Below are 27,832 nucleotides of genomic sequence, written 5' to 3'. Positions count from 1 at the left end.
ACAAGGAGAAACGCACATGGTCATTGATCTTCAAGCCAGATTCATCAGATTCCATGTGTGTTTTTTAGCATTTATTTGACTGAGCTGGAGGTGCTACTCTAGAACCACAAGAACCTTGAAACTTATTATTCAACCTTTGTTATTCAAAAAGCTGCACTTAATGTGGTGAGCAGGCACATCGCAGACAGTATCTCTGCCTGTGGAAAAAAACCACATCATACACAGAAGAGCTATTGCTGAGTGCTGATTGGAGTTTGGACCTATCAAATGGTACAACACACAAGAATACATGCTAAACAAAAACGAGGCTGAGACCACTAAAGAAGTATGAGAGGTAAGATAAATATCTCTATTATTATACTATAATATATACTTATACGTATTATACCTTTTTTTGTTTAGATATAATTGGTGTGAGCAATTTAACAGTCCCCAGAAATAAAGCAGAAGTTGATGGTTGGTTATTGACAGAAACTTGTGTAATTTAATCAGCAGTTCAAAACATTGGATCAAGCCACATCCTAATGTTTCATGCAAAAACAAATCTCATTTTGACATTTTTTGGTCTTATAATGGAGAACAATTTTAATTTGTTCATTTAGCAACACTATTATCCAAAGTGACTTGTTCATTTTTATCCAAAGGGACAAAGTTCATTTTATCAGTACACACATTCCTTGGTAATCGAACCCCTGATCTTGCCATTTTATGCACCATGCTCTACTGCCAGTTGACATTTCCTGTTTAGAATTAATATTATAAATGAAACTGAAAGCTAAATGTTTATCAAGTTTCATAAAATAATGCCTTAAAAAAAATCTAACAAAAAAAAATATATATTTCAATTTAAATATGAAGGTTTGCGACTTACAACCAGGTAATTTAGATGTTTTGGTTCTAGGTGATTGAAACATACAAAACCAGTGCTAGAGAAAACCTACATTTGTGTTATAGGACTTTGATTCAAATCTTTATAATTATTGAGATATAGCCCTTGTGACAACTTCCCTGTTTGACAACTAGCCCCAGTCTCTACTAAATGTTGGCTTTAGGCAAGTTTATACTTCTGCATCCAATCTACAGTATTCTGTAGACTCTGTGTAGTGGCAAAGAGAGTGTTACATATATTAACCCATAAGACAGCTCACCACATCTTGTAAACATCAACACCATGTTTGAGTGTCATGAAAGCCTCACCACATTTGAATGTTTGCAGGTGTGATGCATCTTTCTATGCCAGTTCTGGTGTTGTGATCGTTGTGGAATGATGTGTGAAGGTGTGGGAATCAGGTCTTCATCCCGACCGTGTGCTCTGATGCTGCTCATGTGTTTTGTGCCAGTGTGTCAAGCTTTTTTGCCCAACTTCTGGTCTCGTGTACTGACAATGTCATGGGATTCATACACACATCAGTACATGACTGAGCACGCTATACTCAACATCACCATGGAAACCCTGAGCAGAATGATGGAGCATCAGCAAGATATAGATAATGAAGCTCTGGTAGGTATCTTGGTGTTTTTTGTTTTGTTTGTTAATTTAAGACTGTTGTATAGCTGGTCACCAGCATGTTTTGTTTTGGATTTTGGAGTCTCCACAAGGCTTCTTATTTAATTAACTTAACAACAAGACATTGTTGGTCAACTAGCCTTAACAGAAGAGCATAGCTGTGCTCATCACCATTATAACCAGCATGTAAAGGTGTGTTTTTATATGATTCAAATACAAATGTAATCATGCAACCCTTAAAAATCTTTGGATTGCAACTGCGAAGAAACAATACAACATTTGCCACTAAGCAGGTGATTGTTTAACATCTAGAGTCACTTACATTTTTGAATTAGCATCTTACTCGTACTATATTTATAATTACAGTACATGGTGAGTCAAAACATGCCTCACTCACCTGTTTGTTCTAGTATACTGGATTAGGTCGGGGTTTTTGGCATGCTGTGGGTGAGGTAGCAAGCGCCAATGCTGCTATGGATTTTCTGAGCTCCACACGATCTGATCCAGTCTACCACTTTGATTCTGAGCGGGTGGAAGGAGCCACAGAGATGTTGCGAGAATTCTGGAGCCAGACGCTGCTGCTGACCAGGACTAAAGAGTACCAGGGGGCAAGAAATAGCTTAGGCCAGCTTTTCCACTCACTACAGGTAGGCTAACTCATACACACGTATACTGTTAATGTAAGAATAAACACAGATTAAAATGCTGCTGAAGATCATCTTATTATTACACTAATCAATCTGCTAATGTAACTCACTTTGAAGTAATATTACTGTTACTTTACTTTCACTGTCTCTATATGTGGCATATTCTGTAGTATTGTAGCTAATGTATGTACTCCTTAAAGCAATAGTTCACACCACATTTTTTTTTATTATTATTTACTCCCCCTTATGTTATTCTAAACCCAAATGCCTGTTATCTGTTTGGAAGATATGAGGTGAATTTTTTAAGAAAAGTACAAAAACAGTTTATATAGGCACGACCTATATAGTGACTAGCTGTCAAACTCAAGAAACAATGAAACACAAAATAAAGGTGGTCCATATGACTTTGTGGTGTATTCCAAGTCATATGGAGTATGGGAGTGCTGAGGAGTTCGGTCTCCGAACGCAGTTCCTGCAGCACATTGGATCAGGACAACCCAGGTGCAGATCTTTTACCGCCTTGACCTGGTGGACTTGTTGGAGGGCCATGGTATGCAGGGCAAAAGCGGCCTGTCCAGCGGCGCTGCAGGCCTTGGTCGCCAGAGACGACGTCAACCTACAGGCCTTGGAGGGGAGTGCCGGTCGATCCTGCCAGGTGGCAGCACAGGTGCACCGCAACCGCCTTATCCACCTGGGGGAGCTCCATGTACCCGTGGACCACCCCGCTGTCAAGGGTAGTGAGAGCGGACGAGCGAGGAAGTCTGTTTCTGGCAGTGAAAGGTGCCCTCAATGACTTCGTCAGCTCATCATGCACCTCCGGGAAGAAAGGAGTGGGGGGGGGGGGGGGTTGGGCATGGCTGTCAGTGGCGCCCCGAACCCAGGAACCAATCATCTAGCCGCGAGGGCTGAGGGGAGGATGTAGGGTGGGGAGCCGGTCTCATGGACCGTTGGGACCGGACAGGGGCAGACAAGCCTGCTGGGAAATGGTTGGTCCGCTGGGATTTACACGTCACAACCGTGCACGTTAAAGTCCCAAAATCGCCTCCAGCTCCAGCCGCGCCGGCCCTATACCCGTGGGTAGAAGGTGCAACGTGGGGGGCGGCTAGACTGGCTTTCTCCCGGAAGAAGGAAAGCTGTGACCGCAACATTGTTATGGTCATGTTCTCACAGTGAGAACATGAACCATCCACAAATGCTGCCTCGGTGTGATCTCTGTTCAGACACGTGAGGCAGCGCCCGTGGTCATCAGAAGCGGCGAGGTAACGAACGCATCCAGGAATGACACAAAGATGGAAGAGCATCTTGAAAGAGACGTGTCTTTAAAAAGACGTTCAACGTCAATGTGCGTACTCTTTTAGAGAAATATATACTCTTTTTAGAGAGCTGTCGAAGCGCCCATGGGCATAGTCTGCACTGGAATGCAGAAGAAAATAAAAGCCACTGAAATGCACCGTATGTCCAACAGTGTATGCTCTTTAGAGGTGAGTGGAACAGCAGTGGGTTTTACTCCGCTCGCTCAAACACAACCGCTCGGCTCCGAAGAAAACTAGATCACGCTGCCCTCTTTTATACTCGTTTGTCCGGGGGAGTGGCATGCAAATTCTGTTCACCAATTCTCATTGGCCTTTTCTCAAAGTTAAGAGGTAACCGAGGCCCTCAAGAGAGACCCCTAGTGTCACTACATCAACACAACATCGAGTGAGTGACAGAAGGGTAACTGTAAACACAACTACAACCCTTTTATATCAACAACAAAAACTATTTATGCTCCACATAAGCAGCCATACCGTGCCCGGGTCTACATAATTAAATATTCGGATGCCAGAGCCTGTGGCCACCCACAAACACAGTTTTTTCTGATATAATCAACATTTTTATTTTTCAAAACGCTGAGATTACATTTAACTATCACATTTTATTACATAGTATTTACTAATGTTCAGATTATTGTTTTATTTTTCGTTTTTAGAACAACATTTATGTGAGTAAATCATGACAGAATTTTCATTTTTGGATGAGCTATTAATTTAATATTCAAATCAGAACACCAATAACACCGATAAACAGTATGTAAAGCCAATTTTGTATGTATGCTTGTGTGGGTAGGACTTCTACAGTCACAGTAACTGGGTTGAGATGGGTCAGCTTGCAGAATACCTTCACCTGTTGAATCCTGAAGAGCCTGCATTACCTCTGGCCTCAGGTGAGCCACTAAAAAAGTGCTCTTCCAAAGTCTAATGCAATAAAGTAAAAAAAACTTTGAAGCCATTATTCTCAATGTTTTAATGTTAGCTTAGTTACTGCATTTTGGCTTTGTAGGACAGAGTAGCTGACATCCTGTATCATAGCAACAGTTTTTCAGGACAAAAATGTGCACATATAATGTCACAGCTTGCTTAAATCTTTGGTGTTTAAGAGTTAAGCAAACACTTTGCAATTCTGAAAGTAAATCAGATTTCAGTGAATGCCATCTCAATGAATACATTAAATCATCTCTGTTCTTTATTTGTTGGTTTCAGAGGACATTCCTACGTGTGCAGAGTGTTACAGATTCAGCTGTTATAATAATCTGCTGGAGCATATGATAGTGGATGAGACAGAGCACCTACTAACCACTGGCTATTTCAGCACATTCCCACTCAAACCACCAGGTATCTAATAAAGTTCTGATGCAAGATTTAGCATGTATTCTCATTATTTGGATTATTTCATATGGAGCTCTGGTATTAGCAAATTATTCCAGAAAGGTACCATACAGTGCTCTGATCAACTGCAAACCCACGATCTCTTCACATGAGCCTGAATCACAACAACAAAGTTGACTAAATCACTTTCTGAATCTTGCCTTTGTTTCCTTTGGTGAATCTCACGCAAACATTTCTAGGTCAAATTTCACTCTAAAATCAAAAGAATTAAAAGTGGGGTTTATAGGGCTGTCAATCGAATATACAGTTTAATCAAATTGATTACATGATATGCTGATTAATTCATTTAATTTATCATAATTAAGGGATCGCTGGCCTTTTCTGCATATCGCCGCGCCGTTTTGTGGTCAGTTCTGCATAACGCGGTGGCTCATTTTAGCTTATCGTGGCCCATTCGGGCCATTTTGCGGCTGACTGCTTGGTTCTCCTGATGGCCGGTCCACCCCTGATCGGCCCCAAAGTGCGTCGGCTTACCAGGAAAATGCCTGGTATGCCAGATTACCAATCCAGTCCTAGGTGTAGTGTGTTAAATGGTGTGGATGTGCTTTTTTTCATGTGGATGACCCGGGTTCTAATCCTTCTTTTGTTACACTTTTTCCTATCTTGATTCCTGTCTCCACTCTTAATATTTCCTTTAATACTGTTACTAATAATAAATATAAATTAATATAAATGCTGATTGCCTCACAGTGATTTCGTCATGGTGACATTTGGGGACTTCCAGGTAAAATTAATCATGGTTTTACTCTAGTAATATTGTAGTAACATTTTTGAGGGGGCAGAAACCATAGTTTAATGCAATTAACCATGTTGATACTACAGTAATATGGTGTTAAAAGTAATATGGGGCAGTGTTTGGGAAACATTTTGTTTCCCAGCACATAAGTTGTAAGTTGCACACATTTACACAGTAAGTTGTAAAAGGAAATTGAAAGACGGTGTCTTGTTGTTCAAAGGCAAGTGCAGCCACGGTGGGATTCTGGACAGCAGTCGTCACCAAGGAGCTGAGGGAGGAATCAACAAGGACAGCACCTCTCCTCTGTTCTCCCCTCATCACTACCTCCATAAAGAGGCCGCTCATCTAGCTACCACGGCAACCCTCAGAGTGCTCCAAGACCTCCGTGATGAGGTGGGGCCCAAAAGCTTCCTCAGGTCAGAGGTCACTTTAACTCTGTCTTTAACTAGTGATACAGAGATACAAGGAAAGGGTGGAAATTCAGTTTTACTTTAGATACCAGAGAAAGAGAATAGAGTAGTTTGACTGAATTCATGGAAACACCAAACCAGACATTTTCTTTTAGAATTTGTGCAAATAGGAACGCCATAGTTTACCCAACTATGACGACTTCAGCTTCGCGAACGCAGAACTGTGAAAAGGGTCCATATAAACACAAGTGTGACGCGGCGTTAGGGGGAAGCAGGACAAAACTAGTATAGCTGATTACGCCACCCTCCTAAACAGGGAGATATTAATATTTAATTAGATAACCCATAAAGGGCACACAGGTTCACTTGTTTCACAAAAGGACCCAAGACATGGATACCAAAAATAAAAAATCTTTATTTACTACAATTATATTACAAAACAAGAGACCGAGGCCTACCAGTGGCAGGTAGGCTAGCTGATGAGCACAAGGCTCATATCATTAAATCTTACCACCCAGTGCACGAATCTCACCATGCACACATCAGCCACACCAATGAAGTCAAGTGTGAACACACGTCAATCAGTGACAGAAGTCCCCCACCACACAGCTAGCTAGCTGCCTGCCCTGGGTCTCGGTTCCTGTAAACTGAAACAAAAGTTAACCACAAATAATAATTCATAAAATCATGAAAACCACACTTCAACAGCACAAGATTGGTAGCAGTTGTTACACAGGGAAATGGTGAAATGAAACATCGGTTTGTATGTTAACCAACTCCCTATGAGCAGATCAACACAATAGATTAATCTCACCGGCGCATAAATATAGCAGTTGAATTGCGGTGATTCACATCCTCAAAATCACACAGAGCCAGAGAAGAGAACAAAAATACTACTCAAAATAGCTCAAGGCTAAACATAATGCAACCAAACAAATAAAGACAAAACCCACAAATAAAGACAAACATCTACAAATAAAGCAGCTGCATTATTCTATGGGGAATGTTGCTCCGCCGAATCAAGCAGCAAGAGGTTTCCTAAAACCCCAATTGTTCTTCCTACAATGTAAACAAAATAATTGTTTACAAATCGCACACCCACGCAAATAACAAAAAGGCATCAATACGCCAATAAAACTCAGCTGCGGAGGATGGTCCTGGAGGAACGTTGTCTCGTTTTGCTGTGTACTGTACTAACTGTATATGGTTGAAACGACAATAAAAACCACTTGACTTGACTTGACTTGAATGTTGAAGGGAGAATGTTGAGGGTCGATCATTGAGGGAATGACAGCCGCCAGCTGACCGCAGCTATAAACAGTCCGTACCGAAACTAATCGACAAAAAATAAACAACCGGTTACCTCAAAGCATATTAGAGTTAGCCAAGACGTTCTCAATGCCTGAGCTTGTGGATTCCAACACGGTGAAGTCGACGGCAAGAATCTTGGCATTCAACTGACAGTAGTTCACACACATGCACAGACCACCGTCTTTCTTTTTAACCAAAACAATTGGGGAGGCGTAGGGGCTACAACTCTCCCGGATTACCTTAGACTCCAGCAGTTGATTAATGTGGGCCCTCACAATCTCATAGTCTGAGGGAGGTACACAACGATGTTGTTGCCGCACAGGGGCTTCGTCCAACAACAGGATATCATGAGAGATGAGATTGGTGCATCCCAAATCACCCTCATATGCAGAGAACACGGTCTGGTACTTCATAAGCATAAGGTCTGGTACATTCCCCTGGTTTCTGGTGCACTCTACATTTGGGTTCAAAATGCTACCGTCTCCATTTTCATGCGTGACAGAAGACTAGACCCAAAGATGAACCCAGCAGGGGAACTACTTTGCCTCAACTAGGGAGATTGTAGAATTGAAGAATATGTTATGGACTATTGTGCTCTGGTGTATAAACGATGTGGCACTTAAGGAATGTTGTTGGGCTGGGTTGGAATATCCAATTAATTCTCTAATTGTATGAATTGTATGGGACCTTCAACAGTACATTGACTTCACCATTCATCTGAGTGGGTCAGCCTTTACTGTGGGAGCGATGGATGAGGACTAAGGCAGTCGAGTATCCCATTATGCCTGCCACGGTCAAAGAGCCAATGCCCATGCCTGCCACGGTCAATGAGCCAATGCCCACGCCTGCCACGGTCAATGAGCCTACACCCATGGCTCCACCTTCTGAGCCTCCCACTGCTCTGCCCCTCAAGCCTCCAATGGCTCTGCCCCTTGAATCTTCTATGGCTCTGCCTTCCTTCATTGAGCCTTCCATGGCTCCACCTTCAGAGCCTCCCACAGTAGTGCTCAAGGCCGTCTGGAAGAGGAGGAGGAGGCTCCTACACTCCAGTCGCTGCCAACGCTCAAGGCCACAGAGGTCATTCCCCTGTCACTGCCAGTGCCCATGGTGACAGAGGCCATTCCCCTGTCTCTGTCCGTGTTCGCCTACTGCTCCAACCCCTGCGGCGCTATATATATATATATATATATAAATATATTTTGTTGGTGATTCTTCATTAAACTCTGCATTTGGGTTCAAACTGCATCCCTCTCAATGTTCAATCGTGGCATATATAACCTACTAAATATTATTTTACAAGCAAATAGATCACCTCAAATTTAATTTAATAGCATTGAGAATAAAAACGAAAACCTTTTAAATAAATAAATTACATGGTCTAATAAAGTTAACCGAATAATACAGCATAAGTGATGTCGTTTGTGTGAACCTGTAGGCTCTTCAGTGTTCAGCAGCCCCCAGCACTGGTCTTTGTCATGGACACCACTGGAAGCATGTTTGAGGAGATCACAGCCGCCCGCCTCAGAGCCCTCTCCATCATACAAGCCAGAGAAAAGAGGCGCAGCACCAGTCTGCCTGGCACCTTTATTCTGGTGCCTTTCCATGATCCTGGTTAGAGTGACCTCCTTTCTGCCTATTCAAAAAATATTGCACTACTGTAAACATTATCTTGGGGTTCAAAATATTCTGTTTAGCTTTGGTGTTTCTAAAAGGTTTATGTCTGAAATGCCTGGGCAAATATTTGTAAATGTTTAAAGGATTTACACTTTTGAATACACCAGCACTCCTTAAATTATGATTATTGGGTCAAGCATCACTATTACCTTTACTCATACATGTGTTCATGATTTGCACAAGGTCCTAAGCCTAAACATTAAACTTCAGCACATACCTAAATTACGCCACACCATTTGTGCTACAGACATGAATAATATTTCAAATTGTGGAAAGATATGTTTTTACTTTTCCAAGCGAGTGGGCGTTTTCCGCCCTTCAGACAGTAAAATGGGCAGTTCATCCAGTGACACAAACAATTTTTGTTTTGATTTGGGCCAGTAAACAATCACCTGGAAAACACCCAGAACATCATTGCAAACTGTATGGCCAAACAGTAAAAAACACTCAGAATACATTAGTAGCTGCATAGCAGTGTTCTGCCATCCACCCACAAAACCCTTCTATTGTGGTGGCAAGTTTTGCAAGAATCACTTAAGCATTTGATACAATGCATTTATTATGTAAATACATGTTGTTGCATTGTACTTACATTTAAAGAACCTGCGTGTAATTACATCTGTAGTTACACTGTTAAACTTACCCCAAATCCCAAACCTTCCTAACCCTAACCTAACACTTACCTTAAACCAGGTTTCTGCAACTTTTTCATTGGAAGAGCCTCTTTTTTTTCTCCCCAATTTGGAATGCCCAATTCCCAATGCACTCTAAGTCCTTGTGGTGGCATAGTGACTTCAATCCGGGTGGCAGAGGACAAATCTCAGTTGTTTCCGCATCTGAGACAGTCAGTCTAAGCATCTTATTACGTGGCTTGTTGAGCGCGTTACCGCAGAGACATAGCGTGTGTGGAGGCTACACGCTATTATCCACAGCATCCATGCACAACTCACCACGCACCCCCTGAATTCGAACTCGCAACTCCAGGGGTGGAAGTTAGTACTCGCTGAGCTACCTAGGCCCACGGAAGAGCCACTTTGAGCAAAAAAATACAAATAAAGATGCTGTCCGAAGCTGCAAAACGTCTTTATTAATGGATGTTATTTACCATCGAAAACGGTAAAATCTGGAACAACAATAAACAACAACACAATTAATTCAGTTGAGAGAAGGACATGTTTTGAAACTTTTAATATTATACTAAATAGCATATTGACAGACCATTAATTACAATTGCTATACAAATCCTACACATTTGGTAGCTTGTCGATTTCACTCCATTTGTCATTTTGAGCAAGATAGGCCTTCTGGAGGGCAAGAACGTCAAGTTTGAATGCTTTTCTCAAGGTCAGAATGCAGAGAATGTGGAGATGTTCAGCAATAATTGTTCAGTGTCCAGGGGTGTGATAGGATATGCCAAGCTCTTTCTGTATTCCTATAATTGCACGCTGCAAATAATCATTGTTTATCTGATTTTTTTTTTTTCTTTGAACACACTCAGATAGGAGAAGTGACACAGTGTGCCTCTCTCTATGTCTCTCCCTAACTCTTAACTTTCGCTCAAATGCTAAAACCTCTTCTAGTTGTAGCTGGGCAGTGTTCACCTTTCCCTAGAGATTTACTGTATTTTGAGCTGGTTAAGGTGAGTTGTCATGTCGACCATGAAGTAGAGTTTCTCCAGCCACATGGGATCTTCAAGTTGTGCATAGGTGTGACCTTTACTTTGCAAGAACAGTTTCACCTGGTCAAGACATACGACAAAGCATTTTAGGACCTCCTCGCTAGACAGCCACCGGACATTGTTGTGGAGCGGGAGATCTGAATATGCACTGTCCACTTCATCCAACAACGCACAGAACTGTCAGTTGTTTAAACTCTTCATCACAATTATTTTAATGATCTGCTCAACAAGGTTCATAACTTCCATACAATTGGGAGGAATGTTTGCATGCACAGTGCCTCTTGATGCAAGATGCAGTGAAACATCAGGAGCTTTCATTCCAATGACTTCTGTAATAATGTCACAAACCTCTTTTGTGTACCTCTCATACTAGGTGCCCCGTCTGTTGCCACTGACACCATGGGGCTTGTTTGTATGTCTCTGGCTTTCAAACAGTTCAAAACAGCTTCACAAATGTTCTCTCCTCATGTTTGGCCTTTCAGCTGTATCAGTTCAATGAGTTCTTCCTGGTGCACGTCCGAGTTTACATATTTGCATTACAGGGCTATCTGCTCAATATCGTCCACATTACACAACTCATCAAGAGTGATAGAATATGCTGTAGCTGAATTAATATCACAGATTTGTTGAGTGATGATGTTTGATGCCATTTTTCACTTTTATATGCAAACACCTGCTCTGATACTTTAATAAACAAATCTTTCATATACTCCCTGTTCTTGAATGGAAATTGCAGCAGCAGTAGTTGTATTTGTGGATTACATTCATTAAATAAAGGTACCTTTCTACTCTGCTCTTCGTTGTAGTTCTGCAATTTCTCTTTTCCTGTCATCCCCGGTCAGATAGTTGTCAGCAAATTTGGAGTACTTGCTCTGAAAATGTTTTTCAACGTTGCATTTTTTGCAACGTTTGACAGTTTTTCAGCGGAGATCAAGCATATTGGCTTGGCATACATGCATGATTAAATCCTCAGTTTTCATCCAACACCTTTTCACCTTTTCTTTAAAGCCAGAGTTAGCTACATTAGGCTTGTTAGTGAGCTCTAACCAATTAGCTAGTTGTGTACTGCACTAGCTAGCTTCTGTTTGGCCTTGTATCCTATCATCAACTAATGTGCATTTTATTTGGCGCAATATTTTCACATTTTCATTTTATTTGGTTGCATATACACGATATTATGACTGGAAAAAAACTACATATTACAAAATGTAAATAATAATAATAATAATTTTAAAGATTTGGTGTGAAAATCTGGGGAGCCACTAGGGAGGAATCAAAGAGCCGACTTCTGCCCTAACCCTAATCTAAACCCTAACCTCCCTTCGAATCAACATGTACCTCAACCTCAGAATTTTGAATCTTTTGTTAATTTTGCTGAACAAAATATAGTTACACAATTTGTACATTGTATCGTGTCTATTCTAATGTAAATACATAGTGGTTAAAGACAATTAATATAAAGTGGGACCAGACAATGTAAACATCTTGAAGATTTTCTTTGGAGCATAAACACTTTTTTACACTGGTTTTGTATTTGCCAAGTTGTGCACATGTGATGATGAATTCTGTTATGTCTCAGATTTTGGGCCAGTGATGGAGACAGATAAACCTCATGAGTTCATGCAATACATGGAGGATTTGACAGCTCTTGGAGGTGGAGATGAACCAGAGATGTGTCTCTCTGCACTTCAGGTAACCGTGACAGATATTATGAGTAACATAAAAGGATAAATCTGAGGAAACTGTGCCATGCATGTTATGTTGGTCCCAACAGAATACTGTACTTAGTCAAATTGTTTGTTAAAAAATGTGTAGCATTCCAACTATAATAGAGTTTAATAATCTATTGATTTAGGATTAAGTATAGGGTTAGTGTTGATAAATAACATATAATTGTTGGTAATTTGCAAGGCTTTAAAATGACTAAACAAAATCTGTCACAAATAGCACCATTTTCTAATGACGCCTCAAAAACGAAAGATCCTTAAGATAATTAAAGATATCCTGTGGTTCAACTGGTAGAGCATTAAACTACACACACACACCAGTGGGGATTTCTTTAAGACTGCAAGGGAAGCTCAGCTTCCCCTATAATGGTCAAATAGGTACTATTGTGTAAACAATTTATTGACTAAAAATGCGTTAGAACACGTTCATCTCGAAGACGAGTTCGTTCAGAATCAGCTACATTACATATAGCAGGTCGGCTGACTCGATTTACTTCTCATACATTCCCGTAGCGTCAGTGCATTTCCCTGTTGAAGCCGAGCGTCCATTGACTTCAATGGGGCTGCTCTGCACAGTTTTTTTCAGTGCTCCGAAAATAGACGGTCATTGGATAAATGCTGCGATTATGTCCCGCCCACGGACGCTCAGCGTCTCTGGGGGTGAATGAGGAGTGGGCTGGCCCGGACTCCGGGCTTCCGCGTGATGATTGGAGGATCTGTCGAAAGACTGCATCTCCTTTTGATTGACAGCGAATCTGTACTATAAGAAGTCACTGAAGCTATTTCGCGCTCAGTCCCATCACGGATTTCTCAAGTGTAGTCGAAAGACAAACTGCTGCAACCTATTTCTTTATATTTGTTTGGCGAAATTGCTAGTCAATTTGCATAATACATTTACAGATCAACACCTAAGATTGATTTAGTGCAAAAAAATAGTGAAAAATAACAGGTCTTTTCAGCTCTCCTGGTATGACAAAGTTAGCTGGCTGAGTGGAAGTGCTGTGACAAATAAAATGTACTGCTGGCCATGCCTCTTGATGAAACCATCTCACGGATGTGTTGTTTGGTCAAAAGTGGGGTTTGGAGATCTGTCTAACTTTGACAGGGCATATAAAAGACATGAAAAGAGCAATGAACATGTGAGTGCATGTGCAAGATTAAGTTGCATGGGCAGGATCAGGGTTGAGCATGCAATCAATGAAGGTGCTCGCATTCAAGTGACTAAACATAATGAAACAGTCAAACAAAACAGGGCCTTCCTAAACCGCCTTATTGATGTAACATCCTTGCTTGGCCGACAGGAGCTGTCATTTAGGGGACATGATGAGAGTAGTGAATCATCCAACAAGGGCCAAGTAACACAATGGGCCAAGGTCGTTTAAGCAGCCTAGCTCTGCTGGCCATTGAGAAGACACTGGTCAAGTCACTGGAAAAGACGCCTAGTTGGTACGACAGAGTCACAGTGCATTTTCTCGAAAAGGAACGTAGGGCAGAAATTACTTTTAAATAAGTTTATAATGTAGGCCGAAAATGAGCTTCCCCTCTTTGAAAGACCAGCAGCCGCCACTGACACACACACACACATACACACATTTCTAGATGTGTTTTTATTCATGTTTTGTTTTCATGTCTTTTATTTTGAAATTCTACATGAGTTTCATGTCATGTGGTTCCCTTGTCATGTGATTTCATGTTTCCCTCCATGTTCATGTGTCATGTTGTCATTGGTTTATTGTCTTATCAGTTCTAGTTTGTCATTGGTTTAAGGTTATTAGTCTTTTAATCTTGTCTGTTTATTGGTTTTCTTGTTATTGTTTTACCCAATGTCTGCAATGCCTGTGTATTTAAGCCCTCATGTTTACCATTGTCTCTTGTCAAGTATTGTTGATGTAACCTTGTTTGCTAAGTTTAGTTTAGTCAAGTTTATGTTTATGTTCATGTTAATTGTTCATGTTTATGTTTAGTTTAGTTAATGTCTATAGTTAAGGTTTTGACTCTCACGTATTTCAATAAACTGCACTTGGGTTCTTCATCTTCACGTCATCATCTTCTTCAGTGCCAGCACAATGTTACAGAACACTTGACCCACCAAAATGAACCCAGCAGATCTACAAATATGTCTACGTAAGGGAAAATATTCTATAGAGGACTACGTGGAAGACTTCTGCATCCTGGCAGATAAAGTGGGCTTCGATGAGATCTCCCTCAAACACTTTTTTTCATCCCACATCATGGTCAACAAGCCAGCGTCCCATGCCATGTTCGACGAACCAGCATGCCACGTCACGGTTGATGAGCCAGCGTCCTACGTCACGGTCGACGAGCCAGCATCCCACGTCATGGTTGACGAACTAATGCCCATGCCTGCCACAGCCAACGAGTCAACGCCCAAGCCTGTCATGGCCAATGAGCTGAATGATTCGTCTGTCCCAGGGCCAGTGTAGGGTGCACTGGATGTTTAGATCAGTTTTACTATCAGATATAACTAATAATTAATGTTTATTAATTATTAATTAATAATTAAATTAAATCATAGAATTTAACTTGTTAAATGAATTTAACCATTTAACTTGTTAAATTCTATCCTCGGGGCACCACTCTTTGACAAGAGAAAAATTATAGTAAGTGACTGATCAAGTCTCATAAAATTCTACCCTCGAAGGTTGAGTATTTTGATTAATAATCAAAATAATCAAAAAGGGAAGAAACTAGTCAAATTATTGCCGTATGAATCCAACAGTAATCTGGTTACAGTTGGCTTCTAACAACAACAATTTAACAATACTGAAGTAATATGGGAGTTCTTGACGTGGCAGAGGCTGGATTCAACACAATATTCAAACAAACATCTAGGAGTACTTATTATAATATAACAAGATTTATTATAATTAAACAGTAATGAACAATAAATAGATTGAACTTAAACAAGTTTTTTGTGTTGCTTACATTCATTTGAATTAAGTATATTGAAAAAACCCAGCAAAAATCAATGATGTACATCCTAAGTGTGTCTCTGTCTCTCTGTGTGTGTGAATGTGTCTGTGCATCAGTTGGCTCTTACCCACAGCCCTCCTCTGTCAGAGATATTTGTATTCACGAATGCTTCTCCTAAAGATCACCATCTGCAGAGTTCAGTCCAAGCTCTCATTTTGGAGAAGCAAACAAAGGTATCACACTTACATAAAAATGTCACATTCATACACACACTATTACGCACTTAATTGCTGTTCTTATGTTAGGTGAACTTCCTGCTGACTGAAGATCCATGGCTCATAATAAGAGGGGTGAGAAAGAGGAGGAGAAGAGAAACTTTGTCTCCTGATAGATTCTCTCTATATTCTTCTCTGTCATCTGTGTCTGGAGGAATGACCATCTTCACAACAAACAAAGACATCCACAGAGTATCAGCCATTGTAGAAGACACAACTACTTTTGGCAAGGTACAGCCATCTGGAAACAAGAGACCACAGTCCATTCCTGTTTGAAAAAATGTATTTGCATTAAGTTATTCTGCATGTCATGTTAGCAGGCTTCTTCCTTTTTTCTCTGAAAAGGTGACTCTGTTTCATGCAGAGGCTGAGTTGGACTCATCAAACTCCTTTAGAGTGGACAAAGCTGTTACAAATGTGATGCTGCACATTACAGGCCAACTAACACTCTGTGAGCTTGTCAGCCCCTCAGGTACACCTATTTAACAGAACAGATCACTGTCCCGAGTAAGGTTAGCTAACTGTGCTGACAAATTAAGGCCGGGAATGGTGTTTAATCTTAACTGTACTGAACTGTGCTCAAGTCGAAATGTCACCAGAACCCCTGCTGACTGCGCACAGAACTGATCAGTCCGATGGTGGAAAAATGCATTTTTTGAATCAAACAAAACTTTGTAAATGCTGAGTCCCTCTCTACCTTCAAGAAAGACACAATATCTATAAACAGTTGACTCTGATAATGCACTTAAAGTGTTAAAGCATCTGTAATATCTCTCTTTCAGGTGCTCGTCAGTTTCTTCCTGGTTCTGAAGGTCTGTTGGCAAAACTGGACTCATCTCAGGGTCTGTACAGAATAAGCCTTCTACCTCCTTTACAAATAGGCATATGGCAGCTCATGATCAGATCTACTGGAGTGGTAACATTCAAGGCCTTAGGTAAAGATTTTGGCTTTTCCCATTAACCTTGGTTATATAACTATGCAAATATTTTAGCCCTGCAATATTAGAAAGATATTTTAGAAAGGTTTACATATGTTTAGGCATAGACACTAATTTTTTTCTATTTTTTAAGTCTTTCCCTTAAGCTCTTGTGGAGGGGTGAGCAAGAGACATTTATTGGAAATAATTACACTCACCTAAAGGATTATTAGGAACACCTGTTCAATCAACCAATCACATGGCAGTTGCTTCAATGCATTTAGGGGTGTGGTCCTGGTCAAGACAATCTCCTGTACTCCAAACTGAATGTCAGAATGGGAAAGAAAGGTGATTTAAGCAATTTTGAGCGTGGCATGGTTGTTGGTGCCAGACGGGCTGGTCTGAGTATTTCACAATCTGCTCAGTTACTGGGATTTTCACGCACAACCATTTCTAGGGTTTACAAAGAATGGTGTGAAAAGGGAAAAACATCCAGTATGCGGCAGTCCTGTGGGCGAAAATGCCTTGTTGATGCTAGAGGTCAGAGGAGAATGGGCTGACTGATTCAAGCTGATAGAAGAGCAACTTTGCCTGAAATAACCACTCGTTACAACCGAGGTATGCAGCAAAGCATTTGTGAAGCCACAAAACCTTGAGGCGGATGGGCTACAACAGCAGAAGACCCCACCGGGTACCACTCATCTCCACTACAAATAGGAAAAAGAGGCTACAATTTGCAAGAGCTCACCAAAATTGGACAGTTGAAGACTGGAAAAATGTTGCCTGGTCTGATGAGTCTCGATTTCTGTTGAGACATTCAGATGGTAGAGTCAGAATTTGGCGTAAACAGAATGAGAACATGGATCCATCATGCCTTGTTACCACTGTGCAGGCTGGTGGTGGTGGTGTAATGGTGTGGGGGATGTTTTCTTGGCACACTTTAGGCCCCTTAGTGCCAATTGGGCATCGTTTAAATGCCACGGCTTACCTGAGCATTGTTTCTGACCATGTCCATCCCTTTATGGCCACCATGTACCCATCCTCTGATGGCTACTTCCAGCAGGATAATGCACCATGTCACAAAGCTCGAATCATTTCAAATTGGTTTCTTGAACATGACAATGAGTTCACTGTACTAAAATGGCCCCCACAGTCACCAGATCTCAACCCAATAGAGCATCTTTGGGATGTGGTGGAACGGGAGCTTCATGCCCTGGATGTGCATCCCACAAATCTCCATCAACTGCAAGATGCTATCCTATCAATATGGGCCAACATTTCTAAAGAATGCTTTGAGCACCTTGTTGAATCAATGCCACGTAGAATTAAGGCAGTTCTGAAGGTGAAAGGGGGTCAAACACAGTATTAGTATGGTGTTCCTAATAATCCTTTAGGTGAGTGTATAAACATAAAGGGTCCAAAAAGGGGAATAAAGTGTCTGTTACGTTTGGCAGAAGGAGGCAGACGGAGTGAGGATCTAAGTGCGGTTCTTTTTATTAAACAACGGTGAGGGTAAACAGACAGCAACAAAGGAAATAACCACGATTGGTAAAACAAAACTAAAACAGGAGAACATCGAAGGAACACGGAAACTGGATGAATACAACAAGACAGACAGGCAGGGCAGGGCAGGCAGGACAGGGCAGGCAGGCAGGGTAGGGCAGGCAGGGCAGGCAAAACAACAGGATCCGGGCATCAACAAACATCAGAAAAGAGGGAACATGAACATTCATCAACCTTCACAAACAACGACCGACAGAGACTGAACAAACAACCAGGTTTTAAATACAGAAAGGAACAAACAAGGGAATGAGGGACACCTGGGGAAACAATCAGGGAAGGAGGAACAATCAGGGGAAAACCAATCATAAAAAGAAACTACAAAGGACTACAAAAACCAAACAGGAAACAGGAACTAAACTAAACTTCAACATAAAAGAGACAGAGCCGTAGGAGGCTCGGGAGGCGGAGCCGAGGAAGTTGGCGCTTTAGGAGGCCCGGGAGGTGGAGCCGTAGGAGGCTTGGGGGGCAGAGCCCTGGAAGGCTCGAGAGGCGGAGCCCTGGGTGGCTCAAGAGACTTGAGAGGTGGAGCCCTGGGTGGCTTGAGAGACTTGAGAGGCGGAGCCCTGGGAGGCTCGGGAGGCGGAGCCCTGGAAGGCTCGGGAGGCGGAGCCCTGGAAGGCTCGAGAGACTTGAGAGGCGGAGCCCTGGGAGGCTCGAGAGGAGGAGCCCTAGAAGGCTCGGGAGGCTCGAGAGGCGGAGCCCTGGAAGGCTCGAGTGACTTGAGGGGCGAAGCCCTGGAAGGCTCAAGAGACTTGAGAGGCAGAGCCCTGGAAGGCTTGGGAGGAGGAGCCCTGGAAGACTCGAGAGACTTGAGAGGCGGAGCCCTGGAAGGCTTGAGGGGCGCTGGCTCTTGGACGGTCATGGCTACTGGCGCTGGCTCTTGGACGGTCGAGGTCACGGGCGCTGGCTCAGGGACGGTCGAGGCTACAGGCGCTGGCTCTGGGACGGTCGAGGCTACAGACGCTGGCTCTGGGACGGTCGAGGCTACAGGCGCTGGCTCATTGACATTCGAGGCTACAGGCGCTGGCTCGCTGACGGTAGGGGCCGCAGGCGCTGGCTCGCTGACCGTGGCTGGCGTAGGCGCTGGCTCGCTGACCGTGGCTGGCGTGAACTGGGGAGCGGAAGCCTTTCTCCTCCTCCTCCTCTGGGCGGATGAAGTTGGCAGCGCTGGCTCTTTGCTCAAGGCAGGCATGGGGGTTGGCTTGCTGGTAGGTGGGGCAGGCGAAACAGGACAAGCCAAGGACGACTGAAGGGTCACCACTGTGGGAGGAGAGGCAGGATCCTCTTCAACAACACCCACAGTGAACGGTGAGCCGCATGCAGAAGCGTCTCTTCCACAAAATCGTGGAGCGTCCAGCCGCGCGTCGCCGGTGGCAACCACTCCTTGAGCGAATCGGTCAGGTTAGCCCGGAAGAACACCACCAGGGAATAGTCAGGGAAGTCGGTGGCACTCGCTAGCTCCAGGAAGTCTCTAACATGGTCCTCCACCGGGCGGCTTCCTTGCCTCAAATTCAGGAGGCGGCAGCTTGCCTGAAGGACCGCTAGATCCATTTGTGGTCGGTCGTTCTGTTACGTTCAGCAGAAGGAGGCAGACGGAGTGAGGATCTAAGTGCGGTTCTTTTTATTAAACAACGGTGAGGGTAAACAGACAGCAACAAAGGAAATAACCACGATGGGTAAAACAAAACTAAAACAGAAGAACATCGAAGGAACACGGAAACTGGATGAATACAACAAGACAGACAGACAGGCAGGCAGGCAGGCAGGCAGGGCAGGGCAGGGCAGGGCAGGCAGGCAGGCAGGGCAGGCAGGGCAGGCAGGGCAGGCAAAACAACAGGATCCGGGCATCAACAAACATCAGAAAAGAGGGAACATGAACATTCATCAACCTTCACAAACAACGACCAACAGAGCTTGAACAAACAACCAGGGTTTAAATACAGAAAGGAACAAACAAGGGAATGAGGGACACCTGTGGAAACAATCAGGGAAGGAGGAACAATCAGGGGAAACCAATCATAAAAATAAACTACAAAGGACTACAAAAACCAAACAGGAAACAGGAACTAAACTAAACTACAACATAAAAGCACAAAAACAAAAGACAACAGTGAACATGACAGTGTCCATTAGGGAATTAGTGCCCAAAATAAAGGGGAATCTGGCATCCTTGTGGTGAAAGGGGGCATTGTGCAATGATGGTGAGTGTCTACAGGATGTGGGGGTGGGGGGGGTCCAGCGGCCACACGTGCTCTCCTTCATGGTCCGTAGAGGATTCCCCAATATGCCTACTCCAACCATAGGGCCTGGTTGAGGTAGTAGCATTCCTGTGAGGGTGGCTGATGAGTGTGCACCTCTGGCTTCAGACTCCATGGTTGGATAGGAGTATGGGAGAAGGTGCAGATGGGGCGACGCTTGGGAATGACCTGCCTCTCATCATCATTGCCCCGCCTCTTAAGGTTGTCCTTCAGCCAGGCCCATGATGGGAGTTGGGCAGGAGAAGAGAATAATTAATAGCATAATTAATCAGTCTTGCTAGGGTAGTGGATGATAAGGCACACCTGAATTGGATGGAGCATCATCAACGCTGCCATAAAAACGCAGAGCAAGTCTCTTCTCGGGGAGCCGGCATCTATCTCCTTGTATGGACATACTGGTGTCCTCACAGATCCAGGTGTAGACCAGAGAGTTTCCCGAAGAGTTAGATGCGAGCTCTGCGTTTTTATGGCAGCATTGATTAGGCTCCATCCAATTCAGGATCATCCACTACCTCAATGAGGCTTATTAATTATGCGCCTCTTCTCTTCTCCTGCCAATCTCCCAATGGTGAAGGATTGCTCTAAGAGGCTGGGTGATGATGGCAGGAGAGTGGGGTGGGTAGTTCTGCTACACTGATGGTGAAAAAGTCCCTGGATTCATAAATAGTCATATTTGAAAGCTTATAGTCTGAACATTCTCACAATCACTTTTGCATTTGTTACAAAAAATAATAAGATAAGACCTTAAATCTATGCATTGCAAATGAGTGCCACCCAGTGATAATTATGAGGAAATTTGAATATATATAGTACTGTAAGTATATTCATATTTATCTAATAGAAATATAGATTTTTTTTCTTCAAATACCACTAAAATAGACAAGTCACATATTATGTCAAATTAAAGCTCTTGTTCCCTATCTGTCACTCACTCGATGTTGTGTCAATGTAGTGATACTAGGGGTCACCCTTGGGAACACCAAACACCTCTGATCTTTGAGAAAAGGACAATGGGAATTGGAGAGTGGAATTTGCATGCCATACGGGTATAAAAGTAACTGGCTTGCAACCACACATTCAGATTTTTTTTTTCAGAGCCGAGCGGTTGTGTTTCAGCAAGCTGAATTGCTCCGCCGATCCATTCACCTCTACAAAAGCTGTTAGCAGCTTCTCCCCCTCTTGCACCGGTTGAGTGCAGAAAACGCCCCTGGGCGCTTCAATCTAAAAGAGAATATTCTTCCTCTAAAAGAGTAAATTTCCCTTTTAAAAGAGTGGCACTCACGGAGAGCATCGTTTTAAAGATGCCTTTCCGTTTTTGTATATTTCCTGGTTGAGATCGTTACCTCTCCGCTTCCCACAGCCACGATCGCTGCCTCACGTGCTTGGGAGCTGCCCACGTGGGGACAGTGTTCATTAACGGGTCATGTTCTCACTGCAAGAGCATGATGATGGCAATGTTGTGGTCGTGGATTTCCTCAGAGGGAAAGCCACCCCAACAGCTCCCCACCGCGGTCCTTCTACATACAGGGTTGAGGCTGCGTCGTTTAGCACTGGGAGCGATTTGGGTATTTCAATGGGAGCTGCTCTGCCGGGTAACCCCCCACAACCTCCCATTCCCCAGCATGCTCGTTTGCCCCAGCGAATTCAGCGATGGGACCACCGGATCATCTCAGGACAAGTTCACGATCTCATTCATGGCTTGCGCAGCAGATGAGTTTTCGATTACAGCATCGGTGAGTGGGCTGGTTCAGTCTGACGCCATGCATAGCTAATGGCCATGCTTGCCTGGGCGGCTGCGAGTGTGGGGCTGGAGTGAAACCCTCCACACCAACCTGAACCCTTGCGGCTTGATGATTGGTTAAAGGGCTGTGTCCCGCCCCGATCCCTTTCTTCCCGGAGGTGCATGTGGATCTCAGGAAGTCGCAGCGGGCACCTCTTACTGCTCAGACCCGGTGCCCCACCCCTCGCCGGAACATGGGGGCATGGCTTGCACCCAACCCTTCATGGTGGCTGATCAGGACCGCCCGACTCGGCTACGTGATTCAGTTCGCCAGGCGCCCGCCTAGGTTCAACGCTGTCCGCTTCACCTCGTCCGCTTCACCTTGAGATAAATTATGAGCTGCGAAAGTCGCAGAGGCAGCCCTTGCCCCATTAAGGGAAGTGGGCATTCGCATCCTCAACTATTTCGACGACTGGCTGATTCTAGCTCACTCACGGGATTTGTTGTGTGCGCACAGGGACTTCGGGTCAACTGGGATAATAGCAAGCTCTCCCCGGTTCAGAGCATCTCTTTTCTCTGCATTGACTTGATGATGGCGTGCCTCACAAGTAATTGCGTGCAGTCTGTGCTAAACTGTCAGTTGGACCACCTAGCATTTCTACGGGCAGGGGTTCCCCTAGAGCAGGTCTCCAGGTGTGTTATGGTCATGCCGGACACCTCCAAGTGTGGCTGTGGTGCCGTGTGCAACGGGGACACAGCTGCAAGTCCTTGGACTGGCCCACGGCTGTGTTGGCACATCAACAGCCTAGAGTTGGTTTCAGTATTTTCTGTGTTGGCACATCAACAGCCTAGAGTTGGTTTCAGTATTTCTCACCCTGCGGAGGCTTAGGGCATTGATCCGGGGCATGAATGTGTTGGTAGGACTGACAATACAGTGACGGTAGCATACATCAACCACCAAGGCGGTGTGCGCTATGTCACATTTTACCCGCTGTCTTCTCCTCTGGAGTCAGCAACGGCTTAAGTCGTTGCGAGCCACTCACATCCCATAGCAGACGCGCTGTCATGGCAGGTCACACTCAGGGGAGAGTGGAGGCTCCACCCCCAGGTGGTCCAGCTGATTAGGAGTTGATTCGGTCAAGCACAGACCTGTTTGCTTCCTGTTTGAATCATCCTACTGCCTGCTATGGTATTCTATGACCAAGGCTCCCCTCAGCACAGACGCGCTGGCACACAGCTGGCACCTGGTGCTGCGCAAGTATGCTTTCCCCCCAGTGAGCCTACTTGCACAGGCGTTGTGCAAGGTCAGGGAGGACAAGGAGCAGGTTTACCCAGACCTACTTGGTTCTCAGACCTCACGCTTCTCACGACCCTGTGACCCTACAGTTTATATTATAATATTATCAAAATGTATTACATGTAGGGGATTTTGCAATTAGTCCAATTAATGTTTGTAAGGTGAGATTTTAAATATGGTGTCAAAAATTCCAGGTGGAAGCCAAAATATGCAGCAGAGCTGAAGGGGTTAAAGCAAGGTAGAATTAGGTACAGTATGATAGTGTCCTGCAGAAGTTTAAACCTTTAAGTTGCTAAATTGGCATTAACTTGTGTCCCCTAGGTGACAGCAGCTTGGACTTCCTGATCTATTTTGCAAAAGAGGCCAATGAGACACATCCAGGACTGAGGAAAATTGAAGGCAGTCCAATAGCAGGTTTGTCTGAGACCCGTTTCTGCTTTTTACAGAAGTATTCTCTGAATTCTAAATGTACAGTCATATAATAAACCATCCTGCAGTGAATTTTGTTTATATTTTCACAGTGGCAAACAAAAATTAGACATACACACTGCAGTTAATTATGTGAGTACTTTTTACCAAAACATTTCTTCCAAGGACTCCCAGTGTTTTTAGTGGTTGTGGTGACAGGCCTTTCACATAGTGAGGATTCCTCATTCAGTCATGTGGCCCTGTTGGGGCCCAAAGGGGAGTGCCTGCAGAAGGTGTTGCTGAACTCCTCATCTTCTCACTGGTCTGAAGAGGAGTTAGTGGGCCACATGGACACAGTTCCCAGAATGCCATTCAGCTTTTGTCTCTCTGGGAAGGATGGAAGGGGGAACCTGCTCGAAAGAGTTTCCACTGAGATGATTCAACCAACACACGTACAGATTCAGGTATGCATGTAGGGAAAAATGTCTTGAGAAAATGTGAAATGGCAAAATTAAAAGTTATTTTCACCCACAGGTCTTCCCTCCTCCACACCTTCTCCCAGGCCACACCTCTGTAGTGCTGTTTGAGGTATTCAATCACGGCCCCAATCGTCACTTCACTTTTTCAGCAGATGATGACCATGGGTACCTTTCCCACACAGACAAACCCAGGTGAGATGTGTAGAAGGAAAGACATAATTAATTGAAACAAATACAGGATGAATCTCCAAATGACACACTGCAAATATTTAAATTGAGTCACCATTTGGGGTTCCCCAGATTGCCACACTGGCAGGACCCTTTGGGGAACTTCTAAGTACCCTTTAAAAATGGCAGTTCTCTGAGGAATTTTTTTTTACCTCAAATGGTGCACCCAGTATTTTCAAAACCCCAATTGACAGTATTGAGTATCTTTGATTTTTTTTATTTTTTTTTATAGTGCAGGCCATAAATAGTGCTATTTTATTTCATTCAAAGTCTGAACATTCATACCGCTCAATCTGTAGTCTGTTCAATGATTGAAATCCTTAATTTATATCCCAGTCAGAGGGGTTTTATACAGTATGTTTCCATCCATTATTCCATCTTTCTCCAGGGATAGGTTTTTTATTGCTGAGATGGGCTCTGTGAAAAGGGAGGTAGAGATAAGGGTCCCTCATAATGCTCAAACGGCGAGGGCCATCACCCTGACCCTGACAGTCCAAGCGGAGGACTCACCAGACTCCAACTATGCTGTGATTCATCTGACAGTGATACCTGAGGTGGGAACAATAAAAAAGACATCTAAAATTATATGGTAACACTTTACAGAAAGGTTCTATTTGTTAACATTAGTTAAAGGTGCACTCAGTAACTTTTGTCGTTGTGTCAAGACAAACCAAGGATCACATAATTTATATGTATAAATGTTTTCCATCTGAAAGGACTAAAATATTTAATTAAACAAATGACAATAAAATGCGAAGTAATCTATTCAGTAATCAAAATACTTTTTTAGGTCTATCAACTGTAGTGGAATACAGTTACTAATATTTTGTAATTTAAATACATAATCCCATTACATGTATTCCGTTACTCCCCAATGCTGCTTTTGTTCAACACCCACTTTTTATGATCCAATCCATTCCTGACAGATGATTCCCACCCTACATTTTTTTCTAATTGATTATCTTTTTTTATTCATAAATCTATCAGAATAAGGATGTATAATGGGTTGCAAATGGCAATTCATGTTGAATTTAACTAGCCTCTAAAAGTAAATATTGTATTTAAAAAGCAGCCACCTAATAATTCCACCACTTTCTCCACAGAAGCCTGACACAACTGCTCCAGCATGTTCTGCCCTATATGTGCAGTCTGCCTGTCCCTCTGTATGTACTCAGGGTGTCTGGAAAGTCTCACTGGTAGCAAAAGACAGAGGACACTCTGGACTGGCATCTGTACAGCTGGCACAAGGAGAAGGAACCCTCATCCTGTCTGAGATGACCTCGGAAAGACGTCAAGACTATTTCCAATATGCTCATGAAGAGACTGCAGAAGCAGTCCATCTCCCTTTTTTACAGCCACAGAAGGACACTTCAGAGTCCATGGAGTTTCACAGTAATCAGCATATTGAAACAGAAGTTGAACATGGACCTCAAAGGCTGGAGGGCATCCAGTTAGTCAATGGGGATCCTCCATTGAACATCAGTGAATGGACAAAGGGGAAGCCTGTAATGATGTACTATTCCTCAGGCTGCTGTGCCCCTCAGGCAGAGCTGGTGTTGAGGGACAGAGCGGGTAACCTGATACGCTGTCATATCATAGCCAGCCAGCAGAGGGCGCTAAGCGATAACAACGGTGCACACAGCGGGACATGCCCATCATGGCTAGTTCTCATGATGTGGGTGCTGTGCTATCATTTAGTATTGAGAGTCATCTATGACCTCAGCTAAAATTTGCTTGGACTGCTTTTTATTATGCAACACTGTATGGAGACAAAAAGTATATTACTTGTATTTAGTATTTCAAATGCATTAATACTGTACATAAATCACTGAAAAACAAGAAACAGACAAATAATTCAAGGCTAACTGTACTAGTTCTTCACTGGATTCTGTGAGAATGACATCTGTTGAGGAAAATGTAAAACTGGGCTTAATTTAATACTGCATTGTCCTTAACTGTTGGACATATGTTGTATATGTATATATGGTAATATTTTAATTACAGTAATAGTAATAGTAAGTCATTGACAGATATTAAATATTAATCATGACAACCAGTGTTTAATCAAACCGGCTTATAGTACATAATAGTTCATCTGAAAACATTAATGCTGCTTGAGATTTTTTTATTTTTGTTTCACTATTTTATTATTATTATTTATAAATAAATAAAAAAGGAGTGTTTTGGGGTGTCTCATGTGGCTGGTGCACTCAGTGACTCTGTACTAACTATGTGTTAAAAATTAGCAAATATTCTACATGTCTTTAAGGGTGGAGATTTCTGAAAAAAGCTGTCTCTCAAAGTAAAACTAGAGAAACTATAGAAATAAACTGTATCACATGTTATCTCAATTTTAATGAGTAGTCTATACACCTGTACAATTTCCAAACAGCAAATCAGCTAATACATGTTTTATGCATATTCCTGCAGCTCCTGAAATGAGTAATAAGTTGTTGTTGTTGTTTCTTTACTTAATTGTTAGTGTTGTTAGAATGTTTTTAGAATGTCTGGTCTTTATATTTGTTCATGATTTAATATTAGTCTTTGGATTAAAGTAATTTGAAGAAGTGGTCTTGTGAAGTACATGAGGGAGAAATATTTGAACATACTGTATCCTTGATGGCTACTTTTGGGGCGGCTGTTGCTCAGTTGGTAGAGCGGGTCGGCCACTAATTGCAGGATTGCCCACACGACTCCACATGCCGAAGTGTCCTTGGGCAAGACACTGAACCCCAAGTTGCTCCCAATGGCAGGCTAGTGCCTTGCATGGCAGCTCTGCCGCAATTGGTGTGTGAATGTATGTGTGAATGGGTGAATGAGTCACAGTGTAAAGTGCTTTGAATACCGTTAAGGTTAAAAAGGTGCTATATAAGTGCAGACCATTTATTTACCATTTACATTCTTACACACTGTGTGCCTCCCATGGCCATAAAATAATTTACTTTGGTCTAAACTTAAGCAGCTGCATAATTTCTGCATGCTGGGAATAGCTAATTTTGAGGAATATAAAACCACCATATTTTCAGTGGAATAACAGGCTTTTTTAACAGGTCAATGTTAGAACCTTGTTCCTTGGTTTAATATTAAATATCTAAATGTCCGTAGTAGGCTGAATGTAATTCCCAGACTAGAAGCTGCAGGATTTATATATTCATAACCCTACCATGTTATTGAAACTAATCACTTTACTGATTTGACCCCAGTCCCATTTACATTAATTGTATCAGCTTTAGACTGCCCCAATTTACCAGTGATTTATTTGTATTTCAAATCATGCTGTGGTTTTCATTCATGCCTTTGGTCGAGGAGGATCTGTCACTGACATAGATGCATTTTCAATATTTACAGCTAAGCAGAA

General features: G+C 42.9%; 1 protein-coding gene across 1 annotated transcript; it reads left to right on the top strand.

Annotated features, from left to right (window-relative positions):
- Nucleotides 1-191: 191 nt before the first annotated feature.
- On the top strand, nt 192-26,434 carry vwa7 (von Willebrand factor A domain containing 7). The gene is made up of 17 exons (XM_052151997.1): nt 192-334; nt 1,217-1,501; nt 1,918-2,154; nt 4,261-4,357; nt 4,674-4,805; nt 5,816-6,011; nt 8,752-8,927; nt 12,248-12,360; nt 15,446-15,562; nt 15,635-15,835; nt 15,950-16,076; nt 16,387-16,539; nt 23,681-23,773; nt 23,954-24,231; nt 24,302-24,438; nt 24,863-25,028; nt 25,578-26,434. The coding sequence occupies exons 2-17, from the start codon at nt 1,265-1,267 to the stop codon at nt 26,199-26,201; spliced, it is 3,084 nt and encodes a 1,027-aa protein (XP_052007957.1). The 5' UTR covers nt 192-334; nt 1,217-1,264; the 3' UTR covers nt 26,202-26,434.
- The last annotated feature ends 1,398 nt before the right edge of the window (nt 26,435-27,832 follow it).

Source organism: Xyrauchen texanus, chromosome 21 (genome assembly GCF_025860055.1).
Source record: "Xyrauchen texanus isolate HMW12.3.18 chromosome 21, RBS_HiC_50CHRs, whole genome shotgun sequence".
NCBI lineage: Eukaryota > Metazoa > Chordata > Actinopteri > Cypriniformes > Catostomidae > Xyrauchen > Xyrauchen texanus.
The sequence above is the reverse complement of the archived record's forward strand: the minus strand, read 5'-3'. Positions and strand labels throughout refer to the sequence as shown.

What these genes read in the sequence shown, in the direction of transcription:
- vwa7 (XM_052151997.1), top strand. Translation starts at nt 1,265, where the DNA reads ATGATGTGTGAAGGTGTGGGAATCAGGTCTTCATCCCGACCGTGTGCT. An exon ending in TGTGTCTCTCTGCACTTCAG is followed by an intron (nt 12,361 to 15,445) that starts GTAACCGTGACA and finishes TCTGTGCATCAG; the next exon opens with TTGGCTCTTACCCACAGCCC. An exon ending in CAACACACGTACAGATTCAG is followed by an intron (nt 24,232 to 24,301) that starts GTATGCATGTAG and finishes TTTCACCCACAG; the next exon opens with GTCTTCCCTCCTCCACACCT.